General features: G+C 49.0%; 1 protein-coding gene across 1 annotated transcript; it reads left to right on the forward strand.

The window, feature by feature from the left end:
- Positions 1-1,861: 1,861 nt before the first annotated feature.
- Positions 1,862-9,955, forward strand: CCDC97 (coiled-coil domain containing 97). The gene is made up of 5 exons (XM_035120892.3): positions 1,862-2,017; positions 2,878-3,834; positions 5,782-6,030; positions 8,178-8,307; positions 9,276-9,955. The coding sequence occupies exons 1-5, from the start codon at positions 1,975-1,977 to the stop codon at positions 9,388-9,390; spliced, it is 1,494 nt and encodes a 497-aa protein (XP_034976783.2). The 5' UTR covers positions 1,862-1,974; the 3' UTR covers positions 9,391-9,955.
- Positions 9,956-18,983: the final 9,028 nt, after the last annotated feature.

The following is an 18,983-nucleotide window of genomic DNA, read 5'->3' on the forward strand; positions in this document are numbered from 1 at the left end:
CCTTGTCTTCTACCCCTGTTATATGAGATCTTGTCACTAAGTGGTCGGAAAACGAAACTTGGTTTCTGGTCAAGTACAGTTGTGAGTGCAGGCATCAGTGAAACACCAGAGGGCAAGCCAAGGTCACTCTAGAACAGCTGAGTGCATGCATGCCATATTTTCCTCTAGACCAGTCTCCCAGAGCTTGGTGCCATCCAGATGTTTTGAAATCCTGTTCTCGCCAACTCCAGCCTGGTCAGTGGTTAAGGCTTATGGGAGTTGTTCATCCTTTTATGGGGATGAACATCCCCGCTTCCAAGCATAGTGACTAGGCAGATAGAAGCAGACCGCAAATCTCTAGAAGACCAGTTCCTCTTGTGCTTATCAGGAAAAGCTGCAAGGCTCCATCCTGCTTGCTCATCTGAACTTGTTGAAGGCAGAGAGAAGATGGCTTTTAGGAAAAGGAGGGAGGGGGGATATTTCCTGTTCACAGTGCCAAAACAAAACCATGGTGCCTTGGCCTAGGGTGTGGGATGGTCCACTGAGGTTCAGAAGCCATAGCGTTCTTTCTTCCTCAGCCCAGGCTGCATTGCAGACTTTGGCAGTCAGATTAAGTGATGATGGGGAGGGATGGGCAGGCATGTTAAGTAGGCACACACACACACAGGAAATGCAGGTGGTACCATCCTGCAAAGCAATGTCAGTCACATGTATGCACCCCTGTTGTCAATAACACTTCCCTCCGCACTTGACTTGTAACAAACAGGAAGCACAGTCAGTGGCACATACCCTGGACTCCCGGGCTCAAAATAGTTGGTGGAGATCTTTAAATAGGCATGCAAGGCTGCCATAGAAAGTAGTGAGTTGATTTCCTCTCAGTTAATTTGCCATCTCCACCCGGTTCTCTCATCCTAGTTTTTGCCCACTTTCAGACAGTAACTTGCCCTATGCAGTGAATGTGTTACAGGGAGCCAGACCACTGGTCTTACCTAGCTCAGTATTGTCTACACTGACTGACAGCAGCTCTCCATGATTATTATTCACTATTTATTCGATTTATAGACCACCCTCTATCAAAAGATCCCAAGGCACTGTACAACATTAAGGATCTCGGGCAGGAGTCTTTCCCAGCCAGCGGCCAAACATGGGACCAGCTGCATGCAATCACATGCTCTACCTCCAAGCTAAGACCATTCACAGCTTCCTGCTGTAGAAATTGTCTTACTGACAGGGGCATTGGGTATTGAAGCCCAATATTTCCCCTATTTTCTTTTCTTTTCTTTTAAGTTGCAGCTCCCCCAGTCCTGGACTACTTCCCTTCCCTTATTTAATTTATTAAATTTGTTAGTTACTTTATCTTGAAACCCCAAAGCATCTGGCGGTTCCCTCACTGCGAGAAGTGAGGTTACAGGGAACCAGGCAGAGGGCCTTCTTGCTAGTGGCGCCCGCCCTGTGGAACGCCCTCCCATCAGATGTCAAGGAAATAAACAACTATCTGGCTTTTAGAAGGCATCAGAAGGCAGCCCTGTTTAGTGGAGTTTTTAATGTTGGGTGTTTTATCGCTTTTAAAAAAATATTATTATTAATTCTGTTGGGAGCTGCCCAGAGTGGCTGGGCGAGGTATAAATAAATTATTATTGTTATTGTTATTGCAGTCAAAGCTGACAAGAGTGGCTGGGACAACCCAGTCAGGTGGGCAGGGTAAAACTAACCTAACAAACAAACAAACAAACAAACCAAAATACAGCCCACTTTTGCGAGGGTTCTTCTCCTCCTCTTAAGAAATGCGCCTTCCCGCAATGCAGCGTCCTGCGCGCGAAGTCTCTCTGCCCTTCCAACCCTCACCCTGTGGGGTAGAATTCTCCCCGGAACCAAAGCTTCTCGGCGCGCAGGAGGATCCTGTTCACCAGCGCACCGCCGGAACCGGAAGTTCTCGCTAGCTGGTGTTTAGGCATCGGTTCGCCTCCCCCCGCGAGCGGAGACCGGTGTCGCGGCATGGAGGCAGGAGAGGCCGAGCCCCGAGAGCTGCCTTCCCCAGGTGAGCGCCCCCGTTCCGGCGCGCTTAGGACGGGACGGAAGCGGTGTTGCACTCAAATAGGACCCCCGCACCTTGCCTCCCTCCTCTTGCTCCCTGATCCCCGCTCAGTTTTTATTTCTCCCCACTTTTCTGTCTTTTATTCTTCCCTGAGTGGGTGGGGAGAGTCCTAGTCTCCGGAGAGAGGGAGGAGAAAGTGTGGGAAGGCGGTGATTTGGAAGAGAACATCATCTGGGCAAAGGAGAATTAGCAGAGGTGCAGGAAGCTTACTCTCCACATGAAACGACAGTATGCCTTGGGCTGCCATCCTTTTTAGTGTGCAATCCTTATGAGAGAGAGAAGGGTCTTTATTTGTATCATCCACTATCCATAGAAATGAAATGAAATGCTTGGGCTGTAAGACACCGTTCACCCCTTCCATGCATGCCCTCCAACATTTCTCTGATGAAAATAGGGACATCCTATCCATCATAATGACAACGATGATGGTAGTAATTTTATTATTTGTATCTCCGCCCATCTGACTTGGTTGCCCCAGCCACTCTGGGCGGCTTTCAACATAATATATATTTTAAAAAACAACAACACACAAAACATTAAACATTAAAAAACTTCCCCAGATAGGGCTGTCTTCTAAAGGTCTCCTAGGCTCGGGGGTCGCATAACTCCACACCCTCTCTAACATTTGTCCGCTGAGAATAGGGACATCCTACGGAAAAGCGGGACATTCTGGGTCAAATCAGAAACCAGGACGGCTTCGGTAAATCTGGGACTGTCCCTGGAAAATAGGGAAACTTGGAGCATCTGAATGATGTGTGGTAGCAGTTTCACTGGCACTAATTGGAATTTCTCTGTATTTCCAGCCGTCGGCTCCCGAGCGGATGTAGAGGAAGGCAACCCAGACAGAGGGATGCTTGAAAGTGGTCTTCCCGACAACATTGAGGCTGCAAAGCCACTGGACTCTGCAGAAAAGATGGTGGGAATCCTAGTGGCCACAGACTGCCTTCCAAAGGACAGCGGGGCTCCCAGTGAGACTTTACAAATGGTCCACAGGAGGGAACAGGAGCCGGATGCCTCAAGTGCCAGTGGCCGTAGGGCAACTCAGAGCTCTCCGCTGCGCTGCCCTCTCTGGGGAGAAGAGATGTCAGGGGTCCCAAACCCACAGAGCTCCCCCTTGAACTGGAATGGGGCATCTAAAGCACCAGGAAGTCGTCGGGAAGAACACTCTTGGAACCCTGGCTCCAGCCTTCCTACTGGGACGCACGAGGCCATCAGTGCATTTCTTTCCTCCTGCTGGAGTGAGTTGAAGACTGAGCCCCCACCTGCAAATAACTTGAGCAAGCCATCTCAACAGGGCAGCAGAGAATCAGAGGCTATGGCTACTGAAGACATGCCCCCCAATGGCGGGGAGGCCTCTGACACCAAACAGCGCCACTGGGGTTGCCGAAAGCCAGAGTCTGTTGGCTCCAATTCACCGCCTGCTGGACCCGCAGAGGACGACGACCCTGCTGTCCTAGCCATGTTCCATGCCGTGGCCAACAGCCGCTTGCCTGTGCGGAGCCAGCAGAAGGACGAGCCGGATTTCACGCCCGCGCAGAAGCTGGCTATCTTGCGGGATTTGTACCACAGCAAGCCGCTGGTGTTCCTGGAGCGGTTCCGGACGGTCCTGCGGGAGGAACACCTGCCTTGCTTCCGCCACCTCTCCGGCAGCTACGAGGCGGACTTCTACTGCGCAGAAGTGCGCAGGGCCGGCCTGGGCAAGACGCGCCACACCCGGGTGCGGAACAAGCGCTACGCAGCCCTGCAGCAGCTCATCCAAGGTACTGGGCCTTCAGATCCTGGTTCCGTTCTGGGAAGGGATTAGAATCATAGAATTGTAGAGTTGGAGGAGAACACAGAGCTCCTCTAGTCCAGCCCGCTGCAGTGCAGGAATCTTTTTGCTCAAACCCACAACCCTGAGATTAAGAGGCTCATACTCTGCTGACTGAGCGCTCCCAGCAGTGCTCATGCTTAGGGAGTCTCTTGAGTAGCATGATGTTGGTGGTGGACAAGATGGAGTCAGGATCCCTTGTTTGGCCACTGATCTTTGGAGCCCTTTCATCCTCTTCTTTCTCTCCCCCCCCCTCCCTTTGGTTCCCTGGCTGCCAAAGAGCAGAGGAAGAGGCAGGCAGGATCTTTGTTAGACCAGTGGAGAACCAAGGGAAGTTGAGGCAGGAGCTGTGAGAGGGAGAAGAAAGAGCTTCAGAGGAGCTGCTACCTCCCTGAGGCCCAGAGTTCGGCCTTTGCTCCCATCCCACAACCAGCACCCCAAAATCCAGGAGTGGCTTTTCATTATGGAGCTTAGAGCACTTTGCTCTGAGCCATGGAAGACCCCCCTCCCCATACCTTCTTAGGCAGGAGTGGGAAACCCAACTTCCATCATCCTCAGCCAGCATCAGGGAAGATGGGGAATTGTGATCATCACCACCATAATTTATTAAATTAGTACAGCTCCCTTCATCTGAAAAACTCTCACAGAATAAAAATAATGAATAAATAAAAACACTCAGTAGAAGCAAGAACAGGCGGAACCCATAACGCCCTCTCCCACAAGCACATTTTAATAGGAATTAGCCCTCCGGATATTCATAGAACTGTAGAGTTGGAAGGGACACCAAGGGTCCTCTAGTCCAACCCCCTGCAATGGAGGAATCTCAAATAAAGCATCCATGGCGGATGTTGTTGTACTACAAGTCCCCTCATCCCTGACCACTAGCCATGGTGGCTGGGGCTGATGGTAGTTGGATTCCAACGGCGCCTGGAGGGCCATAGCCTCTCCACCCCTGCTCTAAGGTTTTGCAGGAGTAAAAAAAGTGGAAGGGGGGAGATGGATGCTTTGGCGGACATTATTTTGCAGGTGGGATGGGGTGTACGTCACACAAACCTGTTAAGCAATTTATCCCTGACGTCTCCCATGCCCTCCCATGATGAGCTGTGGGGAGGCACTGCTGATCTCTGCCCCAGTTGTCATTCTCCCAGAGGAAGCTGCAGTAGCCTTGATCCCCTGAGCTCTGGCCTCCAGTTGTTGTTGTTGTTGTTGTTGTTGTTGTTGTTGTTGTTGTTGTTGTTGTTGTTGTTGCCTTGATCCCCTGAGCTCTGGCCTCCAGTTGTTGTTGTTGTTGCAGTTATTGCTGTTCTTCTTCTTCTTCTTCTTCTTCTTCTTCTTCTTCTTCTTCTTCTTCTTCTTCTTCTTCTTCTTCTTCTTCTTCTTCTTCTTCTTCTTCTCCTCCTCCTCCTCCTCCTCCTCCTCCTCCTCCTCCTCCTCCTCCCCTCCTCCTCCTCCTCCTCCTCCTCCTCCTCCTCTTCTTCTTCTTCTTCTTCTTCTTCTTCTTCTCCTCCTCCTCCTCCTCCTCCTCCTCCTCCTCCTCCTCCTCCTCCTCCTCCTCTTCTTCTTCCCCTCTTCTTCTCCTTCTCCTTCTCCTTCTTCTTCTTCTTCTTCTCCTCCTCCTCCTCCTCCTCCTCCTCCTCCTTCTTCTTCTTCTTCTTCTTCTTCTTCTTCTTCTTCTTCTTCTTCTTCTTCTTCTTCTTCTTCTTCTTCTTCTTCTTCTTCTTCTCCTCCTCCTCCTCCTCCTCCTCCCCCTCCTCCTCCTCCTCCTCCTCCTCCTCTCTGACAATTTGACTGGGTTGCCCCAGCGACTCTGGGCGGCTTCCAACAAAAACACAGGACCAAACATGGAAAGCTTCTCGAAACAAGCCCCACATCTGTTTTTCTCTCTTGCTGCCCGCAGGTGGGGAGTACTTCAGCGACGAGCAAATGCGCTGCCGGGACCCACTTCTTTATGAGCAGTACATCGGGCAGTACCTGAGCGACAAGGAGATGCAGGCCCTGGGCAGCGGCAAGCTGGAGGCCTCCTGCTCTCTCTCGGGCGTCCTCCTGGACTCCTACCAGGAGCAGGTCATCCAGCGGCGGCTGCAGGTTCAGCAGGAGCAGGAGGAGGCCTGCGAAGAGGAGGAAGAGGAAGACAGCGATGATGAAGGTTGGTCAAGCAGAGGGGTAGGATCTAGCGGAGGGCGGGGAGACCTTTGCAGCTTGGGGGAATAGTTAAGACTATGAAACTCGCTGCTCCAGGAGGTAGCAATGGCCTCCAAACTGGATGGCTTTAAAGGACGACTGGGCACATTCTTATTTTTTCTTTTTTCTTTACAAATTTATTTATTAGATTTTCCAAATTAAAATTTACATTCACATAACAACATACTACGGTATGTATAAGACGACTGGGCGTATAAGACGACCCCCAACTTTTCCAGTTAAAATATAGAGTTTGGGATACACTCGCCGTATAAGAAATACGACCCAGCGTATAAGACGACCCCTGACTTTTGAGAAGATTTTCCTGGGTTAAAAAGTAGTCTTATATAGAAAGAAGATTCCCGAGAGTCTCCTGGACTTCCCTCCTCCCGTTTGTGGGTCTTTTTGTTAGTCCTTTCCTTCTGCATCTTTTATAATGATCCAGATTTTTGTATTTCTGTTATGTCTATAGTTCATCATTACACTACAAGTGTTACTGCAATCCCACTAACGATTTTAACAGTTTACAATGGTTTTTAAGATAAATTGTAGATCTCCCCCCCCCCCCGTTCCTTATTAAAGTTTTGGTCCTCCTGATTTCTGATTCTTCCGATCATTTTTGCCATTTCGGCATAGTCCATCAACTGGATCTGCCATTCTTCTCTGGCAGGGACTTTATCTTCTTTCCACCTCTGGGCTAGTAGCATCCTTGCAGCCGTAGTCGCATACAAAAATTGTCTTTTCTGCTCCCTTGGGATTTCGGCTGGACAAATTCATGGAGGAGGGAGGCTGTCGATGGCAGCTGGCCCTGATGGTTATGCCCTGGCCTCACAGTCAGAGGCAGCCATGCGTCTGAACACTAGTGGCTGGAAATCACAGGAGGGGAGAGATCTCGGGTCCTGCTTGCGGGTTTCCCACAGGCATCTATCATGAGAACGGGATGCTGGACTAGATGGGCCACTGGCCTGATCCAGCAAAGCTGTTCTTATATTCATACGGGGGCAGCATGCCAGAGGCTAAAAGTGACATGCGCGACACTCACCTTTCTCCAAGGAAAGTCAGAGGTTTCTGTATGCACTCGCCCTGCCCCTTGTGAATCATAGAATCATAGAGTTGGAAGAGACCACAAGGGCCATCCAGTCCAACCCCCTTCCAAGCAGGAAACACCATCAAAGCATTCCTGACAGATGGCTGTCAAGCCTCCGCTTAAAGACCTCCAAAGAAGGAGACTCCACCACACTCCTTGGCAGCAAATTCCACTGTCAAACAGCTCTTACTGTCAGGAAGTTCTTCCTAATGTTTAGGTGGAATCTTCTTTCTTGTAGCTTGAATCCATTGCTCCGTGTCCGCTTCTCTGGAGCAGCAGAAAACAACCTTTCACCCTCTTCTATATGACATCCTTTTATATATTTGAACATGGCTATCATATCACCTCTTAACCTTCTCTTCTCCAGGCTAAACATACCCAGCTCCCTAAGCCGTTCCTCATAAGGCATTGTTTCCAGGCCTTTGGCCATTTTGGTTGCCCTCCTCTGGACACGTTCCAGCTTGTCAGTATCCTCCTTGAACTGTGGTGCCCAGAACTGGACACAGTACTCCAGGTGAGGTCTGACCAGAGCAGAATACAGTGGTACTATTACTTCCTTTGATCTAGATGCTATACTCCTATTGATGCAGCCCAGAATTGCATTGGCAATTCTCCATCCTCCATCTCTCCATCCTCCCTTCGGGCAAGGACAAGGCACCAGCACGGTCTAGGGACACTTGCCAGCCTGGAAGGGCCATTGAGGAGCATAGATAGTGATTGTGGCCTTGGGAGGCATCTCAGGGGTCCTAGAGCGAGAGAAGCCTGGAGGCCTCATCCAGTGATTTGAGCAGCACAGCAGGAAATCCGGGGCTTTGGGGGGAAGAGCAAAAACGTCTTTGATATGAGCATGAGGACTGGAGGACCGGTCTCTTGGGCTCATTTGGGTCCCCGAGAGATGGAGGTAGGACAGCTGGGACTGTGGCATCCTCTGGGCTGGGGATGTGTGTGTTTTTAAGGGTGTGGGGAGAAAGGGTAGCTTATCTCCAGCTCCAGAAGGCTCACTGAGCCCGCTCTTCCCTCTCTAGACAAGGCCTCTGACCTGGATATGGAGGAGTGGGTCCCCGAACAGGAGGAGAAGGCCTACCTGCGGGAAGAGTTCACCAGCCGCATGTACCAGCGCTTCCTCGACGGCAAGGATAGGGACTTCAACTACAGGTGAGGAATCAGGGCGTGGCATCGGTGGATAGGTCCTTTCACTCTTTGCTGTGGACGTTTCTCTGAATCACTTTGGTGATAAGCCATCGCCACTGAAAAAACACATTAATCCAAGGTTCTATCTCTGGCAGCCTCCTGCAACCAATCTGCTGCCTTCCAGGTGTTTGGGGGACAGCTCCCATCGCTCGATGGAACAATGACTACAGCTGTAGAAATGGTTCTCATGCCTTTAGTTTATTTGAATGGGTGATCTTTTGTATGTTGCTGTACACTGGTTCAGTGATTTCTGCCTGCGAAGCGGTTTATAAATGGACAAATAAAGAAACGAGCGTCTCACATTGCACAGAACTCAGAGGTGGAGAGGGCCCCTCACTTCCACACTGGGTGAGACAGACCCAGGTCCCTCTTCCATTACCCCAGTCCTGTGCCCTCCAGATGTTGCTGGACTTAAGCTCTCATTAGGCACAACCAAGATGGCTAGTGGTCAGATGTGGTGGGAGTCATCGTCCAAAACATCTGATGGGCTCCAGAACGTGGAAGAGCAATCTAGAACATGCAGAGAGTGTGGGGCAAGGGAGAGGGGCATTCTCTTCTTGCTAGGCTTTTGGAGCAGGGGCAGCCAACATTGTGGGACTCCAAATCCCATCAGACCCCAGTGGTCAGGGATGATGGGAGTTGTAGTCCAACAATGGGTGGAGAGCACAGATTGGCCACCCCTGCTTTGGAGGCTCCCACCGCACTGGGCTTTGAAGACTCTGCCTTACAATCTCCGGACATTCCAGGGGGCTTGTGGGGGCAGGGGGCATGCTAGGCAGCAGCCACAGATCATGGCTGGCTCTGTGGGTCAGCCAAAGCTTGCGGACACCTCTCCCTCCCACAGAGCAAGCTGGTTCCTCGTTGCCAACTCCGCAGACCTGAAGTCCGCTTCCAGGTTTGTCAGTGTAAACATGTGCCTTCCCTCCCTCCAGCGAGGTTGACGAGAACCCCGACTTCGACAACCTAGACATCGTGTCGCGGGATGAGGAGGAGCGCTACTTCGACGGGGAGGATCCAGAAGACGCAGATGCTATGGAAGCAGAGTAGATGGGACTGAGATCCTGACCCCCCCAAGGCAGAGGGTGCCAGAATGCAGAGGCAAGGAGCCATGCGTTGGCTATTTCCTTCCCATCTTGTGCAACCTCTCTCCTCCCGGACTAGGTGGCTCTGCCTGATAGAGTGGCATTGGAGCGTAGGATGAGTTGTCTATGGCAATGGATGGTTTGTGATGCCTGCAGCATCTTCTGCACCCTGCGACTCCTGAGCTCCCCACTTCCCAGTTCTAAAGAGGGGGAAGAAGAGAATGTCGCTCTCTGGGACTGGCCATCGGCTGTCTGGATCAGAAGCCCCAGAGCAGATCTTGGCTTCCCTTCCGTGGCGCCACCTTCGCTTCTGGACATCCCTGTTGTAGAGATGTGTCTCTGTTTCTTTCCCATGGGCTGTAAGAAACGGATCTTCCGTGTTGGAGATGGGGGTAGCCTGAAGCCCAGACCCTCCGGTGCGAGGGACATTGCTGGCTGGCAAGTTGGCTTTTTGCAGTATCTGACTATGACCGATTGATCATTATTTTTCGCAGCGTTTGACAGCTGAAAATAAACAACCTTTTAAGTAATTTGTTGGGTGGTCTCTTCAAAGTGAGAAGGAACTTTGCCCCCATCTTGATTTTGTTCTGCATTTCCTTAACTGACTTGCTCACCATTCCCAGTGGATCAAGGCCACATTTATTTACATTACTGCACCATATCAAAAGTTTATCATCATCATCATCTGCTTTCCCCAGCCACTCTGGGCGGCTTACAGCATATTTAAAACAAGGTGCCCCTAAGTCAGGGATGAGGAACCTGTGGCTCTCCAGGTGTTGCAGGACTACAACTCCCATCGTCGCTATCCCTTTGTCCTTGTCAGCTACAGCTGATGGGAGTTTCGGAGCTCAGCACCAGTTTCCCATCTCTGCCCTAAAGGGTTACCACTTAGGAAAGGGGAGATGGGAAGAGGGTGCAAGTGATTTTTGGAATCAGAGTTTTCCTTCTCCTAGATGGGCTCCCTTCCCAGGTGGATGAGTCCCCTCTGCCCCTTACTTCTCTCCGCAGCATGCGCAGAAGCCACCTTCTTGACCATGGGCCACACTATTGGTCTTGTCCGCGCTCATTCTGCTGGAGCCTACGAGTCCCTAACACCGAGGATTTGAGACCCATCAGCTTCCCTCCCCTGGTTTAGCTGGCCAGTCAAAGCCATTCCCAGGGTGTGGCTACTGTCGCATGCTGACAGCTTCTGGAAGCCCCAGGTGAGAGCGGACTGCAGGGCGGGGACGAAAGGGGGGCAAACTACCCCAGAAGGAGCATCCTTTACCAGAGGTACCACCCCTCCCCTAACACCCAAGATATACTCCTCCAAAGGCACACTTCTCCATTGTCTCCTGAGACAGACGGGTGCCAACCATGATATTTGTAACTGGTTTTACTTCTAGCCGTGGAACCCTGCATTCTCATAGTCTCCTTTCAACATCCCCCTCCCTGATAGACAAGTGTCGCTTGACTCTTTGCTGTGTTCTCTGCCCAACCCAGCCACTACATTGGCCTCATTCTTTTATGCCGCAGGAGCTGAAGAGCCCTCCGTCTCTCTGGCAGGGAAATCTTCAACGGCTCCTTTTTTCTGCCTGGCAGGCTCCTTCCAACAAAAGCTTAGGAGCCAGGATGTTTGAAAAGTTGGCGATCCCGGTTTGATCAGAAGGCCTGGATATTTAAACCTCTTAGGTGCTGCCTTCAGCTGCAGCAATGGAATAAGACCTGTTTGGAAGAGGGCAGACCGAAGGCTGGAATATAGAATCCCGGGGTGGAGTTTCTTACTCTTGAGGATGAGGGGTGCTAGTGATGTCTGTTGAACTGGGAGCTGAGAATGTGCTCAACACTCCCCTTTTGAAAGCAAATGCCAGGAACTCAACCTTGACCAGCTGCAGCCAGCAGGGGGCAGCAACTACTAAGTAACCCAGGGCCAGGATTCCTGGGTTCTCTCTCCCCTGCTATTGGAGATGAGTGGCGTAAGTGCTGAGAGATGGTTCGGGAGACCAGTCCTACAACAACCCAAGCCGAGTCGCTCGCCGCATCTCAGTTCCGTAATGGTCAGCGTTCCTCCTTTAGCTATCGTAAAAATAATTCAGCCCTGTGTTTCCAGGGCAGTTTGCAAAAACAGAATAACAAAATCACAACGGTGAACTAAAATGCTGTATGCATGACAAAAGGGAACAGCAAAGAGCTGGAGATTAAAGCAGTTTAAAGGATATAACTCGAAAAGCCTGGGAACCCTAAGAAGATCTTCACATAACCACCGGAAGTAAAATCATGGCGGCTCCAGGCCTAGCTCGGAGAGAATTCCATATCTCTCCAATTGCTGCTTGCCTCATCTCAAGCCGGGCTGCACCTGCAGCAGAGCTTTTAGTGACAATCTCAGAGCACAGGAAGGTTGATGAGGAGAGCCTCCCGTCGTCCTCCTCACTGCCAAGAAATCCAACTTTTATGACCTGATACCATAACTTTAGGACAGGGGTGGGGGAACCTGCCTGACCCTGTGGGCCGGATTTTTATCTCCTCCTCCCCACAGTCCAACTTAAGCAGCGGGGACTTCAGTTGTGCTTTCTCCAGGCTTCATGTGGCAGGGGGTTGGACTGGATGGCCCTTGTGGTCTCTTCCAGCTCTTATGAGTCTATGGTTCTATGTTTCCCAGGGAGCTCCCATTTGAGGACATTGTTCATGCACCTGAGCCAAGCAGGAATGAACTCCCATCAGCTGATGCGCAAGGAGTTTGATCCTGCTTTCTGCAGGCTTTGGGCCGCATCTCTACATGCCCCACGCCTGACATCACATATGATATGTCAGGTGTGGGGCAGGGGGAAGTGGCTTGGGGGGAAAGGCCTTGTGGGTCAAATGTAGAAGGCTGGGAAGCCAAATTTGGCCTGTGGGCCAACTTCCTGTGTTTGGATGTTGTTATTATCCTGTTCTTGCAGCACACAACCAGAAGCCTGTGGGAAGCCCCAAAGGAAGATATGAGTGCATAAGATCATTATATGAGGCTACTGGATGAGGCCAGTGGCCCAACTAGTCCAGCATCCTGTTCTCAGAGTGGCCAAGCACATGCCTACAGGAAGCGTGCAAGCAGGAGTTCCACACAAGAGTGTATCCACCCCCATCGTTCAGCCCGGACACCGAGGTCCAGCTTTGAGGGCCTTCTGGCAATTCCCTCATTGCGAGAAGTAAAGTTACAGGGAACCAGGCAGAGGGCCTTCTTGGTAGTGGCGCCTGCCCTGTGGAACGCCCTCCCATCAGATGTCAAGGAAATAAACACTATCTGACTTTTAGAAGACATCTGAAGGCAGCCCTGTTTAGGGAAGTTTTTAATGTCTGATGCTTTATTGTATTTTTAATATTTTGTTGGAAGCCGCCCAGAGTGGCTGGGGAAACTCAGCCAAATGGGCAGGGCATAAGTAATATATTATTATTATTATTATTATTATTATTATTATTATTATTATTATTATCTTTCAGTTTCCTGCAGCTGGTATTCAGCAGCATTTATGCCTCCAGCCGTGACAAGTAGCTATCCATACCTCTCTCCCCACAAATTTGTGTAACCCGTCTAGGCCCAAGGCCGTCACTTCCTCCTGCAGCAGTGAGTTCCATAAGTTGCGTGCTGTGTAAACAAGTGCTTTCCTGTATCTTCCAACAGCACCGTGTATTCAGAGGATGTCCGGGCACAGGCTCTTTGCACAGGGTCTGAGGTGCTCTTTGCAGAGATAAAGGCACTCGGTAACATCCACTCGAACCGTGAGCTGCTTGCCTAAAGGAAGCTCACTTTCTGGGATCAGATTACAGGTTTTCCTCCCGCAGCTTGCAGGAACTCTTCTATGTCATTTGCAATTGCTTCAGGCTCCCAAATCACCAAAGTCACATGCCCTAGCTGAGGAAGCCTGGACAGCATGTCCTGACACATTGCAAGGACTCTTGTACTGTATTTGAAAAGATTGCTGCCCTGGCTCTGATGTTAATCATTGTTAGGGTGCCGGGGGGGGGGGCACATTTCTCAAAGGCCTACCTAGAATTCACTGTGTTTTATTACTATCCAAAACCGGTTTGAAGTCCATATCATGCTATCAGTTTCGTCAATAGATCACAAATCAGTGTGTGTGTGTGATGCAAAAAAATCACTATGTGGGGGAAACGGCAAAGCCTGCCCCCTTTTTCAGACATTGTGATATATCAGTACATCACAATCTTCAGCTGGTGATATATTGCGATGTTGAAAACCGGGTATCGCCCACCCCTAGTGTGGAGCCCACTGACATAGGCTGGGGGGCTGTGATGTCATGTCACGTTTATGAATGGGTTTGCCGCTGCAACTAAAGAGAAATGGTGCCAAAGAGGCAGAGGAAGCTGCACTTCACACTCGGACATGACTGTAGGTTTCTTGGCTCTGGGTAAACTGTCCGCCCTACCCACCCACCCACCCCATAATATCTCCGTAAAATCCTCCTGCTGCTGCTGCTGCTGCTGCTGCTGTTGTTGATGCCAGTCCCTGCAAAGTTTTCCTATGGCAGGAAAAGGGCATCTGCAAGGGATTTCGGGTGGTGAGAGGCAAGCGTGTCCAGACGTCAGTGACTGACTGAATGACATCCGTCATAGCAGTCAGGAGCTCCCACTCTGTTTTGTCTTTCCGCCCTTTCTCGCTTGGCTCAGCTCTGCTTTTTCCATTTTCCAAACGACTCACAAACGTCTGACTCAGCTCCACCTACAGCATGGGGATTTCCATCGAAATCCTGGCTACATTTTCCTTGTTGGCAGGAGCCATGGGGCTCTTCTTTCCTTCCCCGGACTCCTGCCTCTCTTGATCCTGCCCGCTCCAAATTAATAGGTTGGCTGGGAAGCAGCTGGACCCAGCAGGAGGAAGGATCCCCCCAAACTGGGGCGTTATATTGGGGCTGCCGTTTACAGAGTTGCCACTAGGTGGCTCCCTTCTACTATCCAATCACTTTGATTAAAGGGGTGGGGGGTGGGGAAAACCTGTGCAGCTTCAGCCTCCCTGCACGTGGAAAGCTAGTGTTGCAGGCTGAAGCTCATCCGCTTGGCATACTAGCTTTCCACATGCAGGAGGCTTTGTTTAAACTTATGCTTTTTCACACGAGCAGTGCCCCTTTTGCATCTTAAAGTGGTATTGTCCCCTGAGGGCCTTTATAATCTGCTTTTGCAAGCTACTCTACCCTGATAGTGTAAGGACTGAGACATGACTCATTAAGTCCCATTATTTCAACTCGCTCAGGGTGCATAACAGATGTACATAAAAAACAGCAGCGGCTGCATTCTGCGAGCACACTTGCTACGTTGTTGACAGACCTATTTAAGGAAAGTCATGTCTGTTTGTTTTGCACAGTAGGCAGCTTTGCACAGCTCTGATTGCCTGACGGCTGTGACATCACAACCTCTCTTCTCACTGGGACCATTTTACAACACTTCAAATCTTTTCAACAGGCCATTCTAGGAACCTATATAGAATCACAGAATTGTAGAGCTGGAAGAGACCCCATGGGTCATCTAGTCCAACCCCCTGCAATGACAGGTGACCATCCAAATTCTGCTTAAAAACCTCCCAAGGAAGGAGGGTCCCCAGCCTCCTGAGGGAGAGCCGTTCCACTGCCAAGCATTCCTTACTGCCAGAAAGTTCTTCCTGATGTTTAGTCGGAATCTCCTTTCTTGTAACTTGAAGCCATGGGTTCGAGTCCTACCCTCCGGAGCAGGAGAAGACAAGCTTGCTCCATCTTCCACGTGACAACACACTGGATATCTGAAGACCAAACTAACTTCCACTCTCGGGGGGAATCCAGCCCCTTCCCTACCTTGTTGCCTAATAGATTACCATAGCTCAGTTGGCAGAGCATGAGACGAGACTCTTAACCTGTGGGTTGTGGGTTCCAGTCCCACGTTGGGCAAAAGATTCCTACATTGCAGGTTGTTGGACTAGATGATACTCGTGGTCCCTTCCAGCTCTACAATTCTACGGAGAAGACTTGTTAGACCCCTTTCCTAGGCACAAAACGTCAAGCTCTTCCATAGGTACCATGTGGCTGAACTAAAATGCAACTACTTGGGAATATTGACAGCTCTCGGTGTGCGTGTGGTTTTTCCCCCTAAGCACTCTCTCACATTTTGTGAAAGACTCTCTTCCACAATGATTCTCCCGCCCACAGAGCGATTAGTAAGGGAGATTAGTTCTTTCTTGGTATAAATGAGGCTTCTTTGAAATAGATGTCAGTTTGTAGCCAGCTTTAACTTCTTCTCAGAATATGTCTCTCTTGCATGTAATATATATGCAACACCCCATTATTATTATTTTTGGTTGTCTTTTACATCTTCAAAACAAGAATGCCCGTAGCTTATTTGGCGTGGTACTGCTGAAAAGTAGCAATGGTGGGAGAGCTTTGCCAACGTGCCCCTGGGCCACGAAACTTTGTGTGAAAGGAAATGCTTGGGTGTTTAATTATATTGTTAAAGTCAGCAGCCCAGGGGTGGGGCATTTTCGGTTAGTGTGAGCTGTGCGTCGCTGAAAGCCGGGATTCTGCAACATGTATAAAAATCCAGCAAATTTAGCAAGCAAGGTGCTTGATCCGTGTATCTTGAACTCAAATTCTTGCAGTGGGGAGAGAATTCAGAGAAGATCTCTTGAAATTAATGGTCGTGCCTAACCTAGGCCCATTAATTTCAGCCCAGTCTACCTTGACAAAAAGTTAGCTGAAGGTAATGCTTTGCTGTTGTTAATTTCAGTAGGTCTACTCTGAGTAAGACCAACATTGTGTACATCCCGCACTTTTTAGTATCCCAGCCCACAGGTCATTGTATTTTAGCACATGTGATTTCATCCCCTCCAACATTTCTCTGATGAAAATAGGGACATCCTATTCCATAATAATAATAATTTTATTATTTATACCCTGCCCATCTGACTGGGTTGCACCAGCCATTCTGGGTGGTTTCCAACACATATAAAAACATAGTAAAACATTAAACATTGTTTTTTAAAAAAACTTCTTCTAAAAATATGTCTTCTAAAGGTTGCATAGTGACTTATCTCCTTGGCTCGGGGGGGGGGGTTGTAATTGAATAACTCCATACCCTCCAACATTTCCCTGGTGAAAATAGCGACGTCCTACCATATCCTCCAACATTTCTCCGATGAAAATAGGAAAAGTGGGACGTTCCAGGATCAGATCAGAAACTGGGATGGCTTCTGTAAATCCGGAACTGTCCCTGAAAAATAGGGACGCTTGGAAGATTTTAACACACTTTCCTATGAACTACTAGAGAGTTAAATTCAGGCAGGCGGCAATTTTTAAAGAAGTGCAGTGCCTCTCTTTTAACACCATGTGCAGTTTTCCAAGTGGTTTGTGTCCGTGGCAGCAACCTGGGTGTGAATATGCCCCCCCCCATTAGCTTCCACATGCTTGGCTTGCAGAACACTGCCGGGAGTGATGATTCCCATGTGCGAATGAGCCTGGCAGCTGCTACATCACTGGCAGAAGGTTCCTATCACAGGGACGCAGTCAGTGGGGGCAGCTCACTCCCCGAGCAGGAAGTCGAAGTGATGGGGTGTTGACTGATGGCCCCTTACCGTGTGAATCAGCGTCCTCTGGTGTATGTGTGAATCAGCCTGGAGTTTGAGTGAAATGGGAGGTGCAGCAGAGCCTCCTCTTCAAAGAACCTTGTTTCCTATTCCTGAACTGCTTCCCCCCTTTCTCAGCGTGACTCGTATGGCCTCAGAATCAGATTCTGAGAACAGAATCACAACACTTCACAGAATCACAACACTTTATTTTTTGTGTGTGTGTATATAAATTTCGATTACATTTTCTGAATTACAATTTAAAATATTCATCTAAATTCTAAACAACCTTAAAATGTCAATGACTTCCCTTCTTCCCTTTCCATGGTTCAACTTGCATATTGTAAATCCCTGCATATTTTACATAAACTAAACCATTCAGTTTCCTATTAATACACCCATCAAAACTTGTTGAATTTATCTTAATGTTGCCAACGTTTTCAAGTGGACACAGTTCCCCCCCATCTATTCAATAAACATTTTCCAATCTTCTTTAGACGTATGTTCTTCTTGTTCTCTTATTCTATATGTTGGGTCCGCAAGCTGCAAATATTCCATCAGTTTACCGATAAGTTGCCATTCCTCTTTAGTTGGGATCTCGCTTGTTTTCCATTTTGGGGCTAACAAAACACAGGCTGCATACATAAATAGCCTTTTTTGACACCTGGAAATTGTTTTTTTAAAAAGTACTTTTAAACATTTTTTTCAATTGATTATAAATCATTTCCCAATACTCTTTTACCCTTTTACAGGTCTACCACATGTGAAAGAACCTTGACCTCATTGCATCTCCAGCACTTATCTGATTCAGTCTTATACATCCTAGCAGGTCTACTCAGAATAACTATGACGCTTTAAAAAGTCTCAAAGAATCCTGGGAAGGGTAGTTCGTCAAGGGTGCCAAGTGGTTAGGAGACCCCAATATTCCCCTCTGAAAGCTACAATTCCCAGAGCGGTTTAACAATAAGCCCTACTTCCCTGGGGACTCTGGGAATTCATAGAATCGTAGAGTTGAAAGGGACCCTAGCGACCATCTAGTCCAACCCCTGCCACTCAGGATTATGCAGCTGTTCCATTCGGGATTTGAACCCACAACCTTGGCGTTATCAGCACCACGCTCTCGCCGACTGAGCCATCCAGGCTTATAGCTCTTTGTTGGGTCTCCCAGCAACTCTCGGTGTCCTTAACAAACTACACTTCCCAGAATTCTTTGTGGGGAGGCGGGGGAGAAATGGCTGCTTAAAGTGGTATGAAACAGCTTTAAATGTGCAGTGCAGATGTGTTCTCCGTCCGCTAAAAAGATAAGAGCAGATGAGAGGGCTCACATCACTTTGCTTGCCAAGACCTTCTACCTAGAGATGAACTCAATGTGGTGTTTAAGAAGGCACCCTTCCAGGGTGCCCCAGCACCCAATGTGAGATGCATGGAGCTCCTGCAATTTTCTTTATTTACTTATTTTAGGCTGCCCTGTCTCCTGTTCCCCCTTAAAAGGGGACAAAGTGTGGACAAATCTGTGATGTGGGACCCCAGTTCCCATTGCCCCCAGCTGGGCTGACCCCCGTTTTCAGCGGGGTTGGGAGTTTTAGCCCCAACAACAGCTACAGGACACCATCCCAGCTCTTGAGAAAAGGGGGCAGAGTCAGCCCGGGCCTAGCAGTAAACTCAGACCAGACAGTTGCCTAAAAACATCACTCCTTGCTTACATTGAGCAAGAGATTTTGGTTATAATACACAGTTTTCTTCATGGTAAAAGTTATGGAAAGAGGATTTGAAGTTTACAGCCTGCTGTTTATTGAAAGAAAATTATGTGAAAATGGTTGCACCTAGTAAAATTACGAAAATGTATAGAATCAGTTCAAATGTGTGCTGGAAATGTAAAAGGAAAGAGGGTACGTTTTATCATATGTGATGGTCATGTGGGGTGATAAAAGCTTTTCTGGGAAATGATATATAATGAGTTGAACAAAAATGTTTAAGATAACTTTTGTTTTTTAAAAAAG

The sequence above is a fragment of the Zootoca vivipara genome, chromosome 6 (assembly GCF_965207765.1).
Source record: "Zootoca vivipara chromosome 6, rZooViv2.hap1.1, whole genome shotgun sequence".
Taxonomy (NCBI): Eukaryota; Metazoa; Chordata; class Lepidosauria; order Squamata; family Lacertidae; genus Zootoca; species Zootoca vivipara.

Excerpts from the sequence above, each read along its gene's own strand:
- CCDC97 (XM_035120892.3), top strand. The coding sequence starts at position 1,975 with ATGGAGGCAGGAGAGGCCGAGCCCCGAGAGCTGCCTTCCCCAG. Across the intron at positions 3,835-5,781 it reads CCTGCAGCAGCTCATCCAAG|GTGGGGAGTACTTCAGCGAC; the intron begins GTACTGGGCCTT and ends TGCTGCCCGCAG. Across the intron at positions 8,308-9,275 it reads GATAGGGACTTCAACTACAG|CGAGGTTGACGAGAACCCCG; the intron begins GTGAGGAATCAG and ends CCCTCCCTCCAG.